At 51.4% G+C, this 7,705-nt stretch overlaps 1 protein-coding gene across 1 annotated transcript; it reads right to left on the bottom strand.

Moving 5' to 3' along the window:
* Positions 1–770: 770 nt before the first annotated feature.
* Positions 771–3,425, bottom strand: CITED2 (Cbp/p300 interacting transactivator with Glu/Asp rich carboxy-terminal domain 2). The gene is made up of 2 exons (XM_017345399.3): positions 2,992–3,425; positions 771–2,557 (listed from the first exon to the last, which is right to left on the bottom strand). The coding sequence occupies exon 2, from the start codon at positions 2,547–2,549 to the stop codon at positions 1,722–1,724; it is 828 nt and encodes a 275-aa protein (XP_017200888.1). The 5' UTR covers positions 2,550–2,557; positions 2,992–3,425; the 3' UTR covers positions 771–1,721.
* Positions 3,426–7,705: the final 4,280 nt, after the last annotated feature.

Raw genomic sequence — 7,705 nt, 5'->3', positions numbered from 1 at the left:
AAATTAAAATGATCTTATCCTTATGTGCTTTGCACCCAGCCCATGCAACCCAAGAATCTCAGAATTCTGGAAAACAGGGCATGCCTTGCAGGGAACATCTTGTGAAGATTGTAATTTGACCTTTAAATCAACCTCAGCTTGGCTAAGCAAATTTTAAATATTATAGGAAAACAAAATAGACCGCCTCCAGGTGGAACTCCACCCCCTCTTTGCCTTAGAACTGAAAACCAGTCAGAAGCTATTTCAGAGATTAAGCTAGAAAATGTGTGCCTATCCTTAGCACTTTTGCTGAGAAATAAAATTCGTCACTGGAGATAAAGGTGGATTTATATTTAATGCCACCCCCATCCATCACTCAGTGTATTATTCCAGTTGAATCAGGTGTAACTAGAAACACTTGATTGCCCCTCCCCCTCCCACCCAGTGAAAGAGAGACTGTTTAGTATTGCAAACCTTTCCAACTCTGGAGTACACTTGGATGTGATGGCAATTAAGGGGGAAAAAAGCACTTTGACAACTTTGCAGCTTTTGATTAAACCACACCAAGAGGCATGTTTCAATGATAACAATGAAGCATTATGCCAATTATGTTAAATCCTGCTCTCCGCTTAAGCTCATCATGACCTGTTTCAGTGTCCTGTAATTTATCCTTTGGAATGCTTACTCTCATCAATACAGTGTTCAACTTAAAGACAGGAAAGAAGGAAAAAAAAAAAAAGCCACCAAAGGGAACTACTCCCCCTCCCCCGAAATGACTTCTAGCAAACAAGTATTTCTTAACTTTTTATTGACATTGGCAAATTAAAATAGAATAAATTAACAAGTATTTTTTCAAAAAAATGTTTTGTACAAAAATACTGTCAAAATTTCCTAAAAAGCTTTCAACACAGTAGTATCTTTTCATGTACTGAATATAACTATTAGCACAGTGTCAAAAATGTTGAAGACAGAAACAAAATAAAAATCTGTGAAATGTTTGCCACTGACGACATTCCACACCCTATTATTTTCTGTACATACAGGGGAGAGGGGACAGCCAACTTGAAAGTGAACAGTATGACTTTTCCTGATCCAGAACGGTTTGGCCCACATCTGTTTAATCTTCCAGTTTAGCATATTTTAAAAATTAGTCTGTACTCAAATGCATAGTTAAAAAAATGAAGCGAGATGGCAGAGTTTGTGCAGTAACATCTGCCCTTCAAAGTTCATGCAACCAACTAATGCAATTTTTCCTTTCACTCGAAATCTGAATGCATTTCAGTCATTTGAAACCATCTACAAAATCCACAAGATTAAGCAGTTTGCCAAGATTAATATCTAAACAGTTGAGCACTGGAGAAAGTGAAGAAATAAGGAGTAAAAACAAACAACGAAAAAGACCAAGTTAGCTAGGGATTTCAACTACATAAGGGAGGCTGAATGTCAAGGCTACAAAAACGAAACAAAAACAGAAAAAAAAAAGTGGCAGCAATTTTTTTTTTAAAAAACCAATTTGTACAAGTTTATAGTTTACTTTGTTTCCAGGTTCTCAAACCTTTCAAGATCTGAAAAGTGAGATACTGTGTCTAAGGGAATGGGGTTTTTTTTGTTTGTTTTTTTGTTTTGTTTTGCTTTTTTTTGTTTGTTTTCTTTTAATTCACACCGATAGTTGGGGGGTTGATTTCTTTCGCAGGGGTGTGTGTGGGGGTGGTGTCCCCCGCCCCCCCCCCCTCCCGCTCGAGTCAACAGCTTACTCTGCTGGGCTGCTGTTTGCACACGAAGTCCGTCATGAAATCAAACTCGTTCTGCCCCAGCCAGAGTTCGGGCAGCTCCTTGATGCGGTCCAAACCCATTTCTATCACTAAGGACATAAGCACTTCCTCGTCGATGAAATCAGTGTCTATGACATTGGGCGGCAGCATTGCCGCGGGGACGTGGGCCACGGAGGCGGGCATGTTGCTGCCGCCGCCGCCGCCGCCGCTGCTGCCGCCGCTGCCGCTGCCGCCCGCGCCGCCGCCCGAGGTGCCGCCCGAGCCGCCGGCGCTGCCGCTGCCGCCCGCGCCGCCCGCGCCCGCGCTGCCGCCGCTGTGCTTGGGGTTGCAATCTCGGAAGTGCTGGTTCGTCCCGTTCATCTGGTGGCCTGCAGCAGGGTGCAAGTCCGGCATGTAGTGGTTGTGCGGGTAGGGGTGATGGTTGAAATACTGGTTGTTGAGCTTCTGCAGCTGCATGCTGGCCGGCAGGGAGCCTCCCTGGCTGGCCACCGGGGGGCCCATGAACTGGGAGTTGTTAAACCTGGCCGCCGGGGCCAGCGCGCTCGGGGGGTGCCCTCCGTTCACAGTCCCTGGCCCCATGGCGTGCCTGATGCCGCTCGTGGCGTTCATGGTGCCCGCGCCGTAGTGTATGTGCTCGCCCATGAGGGCGTTGAAGGCGTGCTGGGGCTGCTGCTGCTGCTGGTGGTGATGGGGGCTCGGGAACTGCCCCATGCCCATGCGATGGGCAGGGTGGTGGTGCAGCCCGTTGGTGCCGTCGGGGAAGCGCCCGTGGTTCATGGCCATCATATGGTCTGCCATGTCCAGTCCTGAAAGGGAAAAGGGCCGGCGGGTGAGACCTGCGCCACACGTGTCGCCCACCACGGCGCGCCCCGCTTCGCCTGCGAGCCGCCGCCCCCGGGGCCCCCACGAGTAGCCGATCGGTGCACCCGGGCTCCGGCGCCCTCTGCGGACCTGCCACCCTCGGCAGAGCCCGGCGCTGCGCAAACGGCTCCTCCCGCTGCGGCCGGGCCGGGGGGCCCCCCGAGCCCCCACCGCCCTCTGCCCCCCGAAGTGGCCGAATAAAGGAAGTGCCCCGCAGCCCTGCCGCCAACTTCGGGCTCGAAAGCAGTCCTCGCCGTCCTGTTGTTGCACATCCTGTTGTTATTCCCCAGCTCCGCCTCGCGCTCTTCCTCCGGGCAAACCCTGCCCTCGGAGGCCGGCGCTGGCAGGAGCCCCAGCCCGCTCCGCCCGCCGCGCTCACCTTCCGTCTCTGCGATTTCTGCTCCGAACACCGAGGGCGGGATCGCGCGGTCCAGGACCGGCTCAGCAGCACATAGAGGGGAGCTCCCGGGCGTGCGGGGCGCTCGCTGCTCGCGGAGTGGGGCGCCGAGGTTCCGCCGCGGCCGCTGGGGCAGACTCGGAGCCGTTCCCTTTTATTTCCCCCTGCGCTGCCCTCACAGCTCGGCAGGACCGCCCGGCAGCTGCCAACAATGAGCTGTGTTTCTTCGGGCTTTGGCCACAGTTAATATAAGGGATTCAGGAAGGGCGGAGCGAGAGCCTCCGGGGGGCAGCGGGAAGACGCGGGCGCTGGATTCCCGGGCACCCTGGACCGGGTCCGGCCGCACGTGCGCAGAGGCTACCGGCCCAGGCGCCGCCCCGCCGGCCGGGGAGGGGAAAAAAAAAAAAAAAAAAAAGCCTCCCTAGCTCCCCGGCCCTAGTGGAGGCAGCGCCTCCTCGGAGAACACATCGCCCTTCTCGGGGCGGATCTGCCCATCCCCGGGCTTCCCACCCCGCTCACCGAAGCGACCCGGCCTATCCTGCACGGGAAGGGGGGCTCGCTCCGCGCCCCTGCTCTGCCCCCCGCCCTCCCCCAAGCGGCCCTTCTCCAAGGGTTCCCAAGAATGGCCGTGCTTCCCCGACTTGGCTTTTAAAGCCCCCGGCAGATAATGCCCTGTCCGAGCGCGCGCTTTCCCGGGCCGCGCCTTTCTGTTTTCAGAGAGGGCAGTTAGTTTTAATCTGCGTGTAGGTAAATCCCCCACCCCGACGACCCCCGCCTCCCCACCCCCCAACTCCTTTCAAGGGCGAGCGGCCCGCGGGCGGGGAGCCGCAGAGGCTGCAGGTGGAGCGAGCGCGCTCGCGGGCTTGGCAGTCCCAGCTCCCGCGCCGGGAGTCCGGGCCGCGCTTTGGAGCCTGCTCTCCGCTCCTGGGATACGTGTGCTTCTGCTAAGTTTGCGTTTGCAGCTCTTGGTAGCTTTGGCATCCGAGCTGAGGCGTCTCTGCTCTGTAAACAAACTCAGCGATCCTAGTCCCCAGATCCACCTTTTTGCACATACACAGTTCCTCGCTTCTGCTGTTGCCCTTGATCCGGGAGGTGGGGTGTTTGTGTGTGTGTGTGTGTGTGTGTGTGTGTGCAAACTCGCACAAGCTTCCCTCCGGGCTCTGCCTGACGGTTTAGGGTTGATTTAGGAGAAGACTGGTTTGTAATTAAGAAATTCGAGGGCCGAGTAAGACTGCTGTTGCTGGAAGAGGCAAACGAAGAGATACCACTACGGCCATGGCTTTGCACATCAAGTGGTTCTGGGGTGGACGCGTAGCGGCACGTCCCGTACGGCCCCCTGCGCGCGCACACCGCCGGCGCGCCTGCTTTCCCTCGGAATTGTGCAGTGGGGCAATAAGCGAGAATAACAACCCAGCTTCCAGAACGCGGCACCGCGCGCCCCATCGCCCACTGGGCTCGCTGACTTGCAAATAAAACCCCCGCGGCCGGTCGGGGCGCCTGCCCAGCCGCAGGCGCTCTCGCTTTCCCGACGGGGAGGACGAGCCGTCTCCCCGGCACCGGAGTGAGGCCGCTCCCAGCGCCGGTGCTGCTCTTTACGCTGTGAAATCGAGTTTAGCGCTCCGAATAAGGACTGGAGTACGAGTTGTTTCTCCACAAGTCAATAGCCATCGAAGACTTCCTGCTGCGAAAGCCAGCCCCCTCCCCCTCTCCTCGCCTCCCCTCCCTTCTCACTAGACTTTTTTAAGGCCCTATTTCTTGAGGTCTTGAAATTCGGAAACATTTCCCCGTTCAGGCATTTGTGAGACCCAGTCCTGATTATTTGCATCTATTAACTTCCTCTGTCTTTCTCTAGTCATTGAAAAAAAAAAGTTGTTACTTTCTGTCTTCCTCTTTTTCCTCTTCCAGGGTCCCCAGCGTTTATAACCGTGCATGCAAATATTTTTTAAAACTAAAAAAATATTTATTGTTTGGGGACAAGGACACAAGACTTGTTGTATCGCTAGTTGCAACACTCCTCATTTCGTTCCACCCTGCTCCCAACACCTTTACCTGTGGGTCATGAACATGCAGTAACAGAACCAGAGGCTTGGAACAGACCTAATGGTGCCACTTCCTATCACAAAATAGATTCCAAACTATTGGTCAAGCTCAGAAAAAAAAAATTGCTGGGCTGATTGTTTACTTCTCTTCCTTATACTGCAGTATCTTGCGACACAAGGAACAGCTTTTGAGTGTCTAATCTAAATTCCTCTTGCAAGCTTTAAGGAAAGGTACAGTCCATCCAGCTGCAGTGGTTTTACATGCTATTGAGAAATCCCTGGAAAGGTCATGCTCCCATCCCCCCACCCCTTAAAGGCGGAAAGAAAAAAAAAAAGTAGTTCTGGGATCAGCTGGTTGGAACATGGCATGCTTTGTTCATTGATTCTCCTCCACCCAATGAATCCTCCCCAAGCACTTTCTTGGTGCCTGGAGATACAAGATAGGAACTCATGGTCAAAAGGAGGAGACAAACAGGCCTTGGACACTGTGTGATAAACACCACAACAGCATTAAACACAAGGACTTTGGAGATCGCACAGGAGGGACACCTAACACCATCTCAGGGGTATTGGGAAAGCATCCCAATGCTTGGGAATGCATTGGGAAAGCCTGAGGGAGAATAGAAGTTTGACCAAACTGGGAGGTGCAGGTGCATGGGGAACTCATGGCCCAGGAATTAATGCAAAGATGAGAGAAAACAGATTAAAGAGGCTGGATCCTAAAAGCCTTTGTGCCCTGAGAAATTTGGATTCTGTCTGGACACTGTGGGAGGCAGGTGAAAGCTTGTGAAACTGAGATGTGATCACATTTTGGTTTCAGAGAGATCAGGCCAGTATTATTATCTGAAATGGTTTGAGAATGTCAGGTGGTAAACAGTCCCGGTAGGGGGCAGTTACCCCTGTCTGCAGAGGTTTGTGCTGTGAACCCCCACTTCCCCCCCAACCCTTGGGGAGGGGAGGGAATGGTATGGTTTGGCTCTGCCCCTAAGAGTGCTAGTTGGTGCTGTTTGTTTCCCAGCACTGTTGTAACACAGTAGCACAGACTTTGTTTAAGCTGATCAAGCTTACTCAGCAAAAAGTTATTGTCTTGCAGTTCTGGAGGCCAGAAGTCCAAGTTCAAGGTTTTGGCAGGTTGGTTCTGAGGCCCTGTTCTAGCCTTTGGTTTCCTGGCAAGCTGTGGCATCCCTTGCTTGTCAGCGCAGCATTGCTGTGATCTCTGCCTTCCTCTTTACTTGGTATTTCCCCTATGTGTGTCTCTCTGTCCAAATTCCCCCTTTCTAAAAAGAGACTAGTTCCTTTGGATTGGAAACTGTCTTAATGACCTCATTTAAACTCGATTATCCTATAACCAAATAATATCCCTGGGGGGTAGGCGGAAGAACCTGAGGAACACAAGTTCCTTGCAACTGAGGAAGGTACTTCCTGAAACTCTTCCCAAATGTCTTGCTGGCTCAGGCTGTCCATTCTCCATGTCTGTGCTCAAAGGCCCCCTCACCAAGGGCTTTCTGACTACTCTACCCAAGTAGCAACAGCCCTTGTGATTCCTGTCCGTGGCTTAAATTTTCTTCATCCCCACTTGACATATTGCACAGAAAAATTTACTTCCTTCTCCCCTGGAGTGGCAACTCCACCAGAGTAGAAGCCTAGCCTCTTTGTTCAGTCCAGAGAGGATAAGGGGATACAATCCTTGGCATGTATACGATGTGTATTGATTAGATTAACGAGTGAGTGAATGGACGCATGAATGAAAAAAAAAAAAAATAGCACAGGTGCCAAGGATTTTTTGGAGAAGGCTACACTCAAGGTTTGAGGTAGAAAAACCCAGTGGGTGAAGAGAAATACACCTTACCACTGACTGCACTGTGGCCTGTCATTCACTGGGAGGAAACTGTTGATCTGTTTGGGAAGATGGCTCACATGGCCATCAATCACTGGCTCCTAGGGAGACCTTTGGACTGAAACAGAGCTTCCAGAGGTGGGCCTCCACCTTTAGCCAAAATCTGAGCTGACACAAAGCCTCACTGAAGGGCCCAGCTTCAAGAGATACATAAGAAAACTGGAGTGGTGGAATTGGGAGTTGGGGGTGAGGAGGAAGGGTGGCATTTACCATTGTGTTCGATACTTTTAGTACATTATCTCAAGCAGGGGTTACTTTCATCACTTTAATAAGGAGGACTTCAAGTCTCACAGAGTTTTAAGAACAGGAAAGCCCTTCAATATAAAAAGAAAAATATGTGGCCACGTTCTCAGAACAAGGAGAAAGAAGGCAGAGTCTGTTAATTTGCGGTCATTGTGGGCAGAAGCCCTCTGTTCTCCGCCATGTTTCCTGCAGGTTGGATAACTTGGATAAGGCTGGTCTGTGCATATGTCAAAGTGATACTACAGATATCACTTCTAAACCATGGGTTTGTTTCTACCTAATAAAATGCAACTCATTCGTATGTTGGTAATAAAAAGAGATTTTTAAACTGATGAAGTTGATATTGTTTCACGGGAGAAGTTGGTCAAAATAAAGATTCCAGGACCCCATCCCGGGAGGTCCTGACTCGGCAGGTTGAGCATGAGGCCTAAGGACATCTACCATCTGTCTATCTATAAAACTTTCTAATGTTGGTTAGATGTTTAGTTAGGCTTGCAAAGCTCCAACCTTGTCTTCA

This window comes from Oryctolagus cuniculus, chromosome 5, assembly GCF_964237555.1.
Source record: "Oryctolagus cuniculus chromosome 5, mOryCun1.1, whole genome shotgun sequence".
NCBI classification, from domain to species: domain Eukaryota; kingdom Metazoa; phylum Chordata; class Mammalia; order Lagomorpha; family Leporidae; genus Oryctolagus; species Oryctolagus cuniculus.
Note: the sequence above shows the minus strand (reverse complement) of the source record. Positions and strands in the feature narration are given on the sequence as shown.

Excerpts from the sequence above, each read along its gene's own strand:
- CITED2 (XM_017345399.3), bottom strand. The coding sequence starts at position 2,549 with ATGGCAGACCATATGATGGCCATGAACCACGGGCGCTTCCCCGACGGC.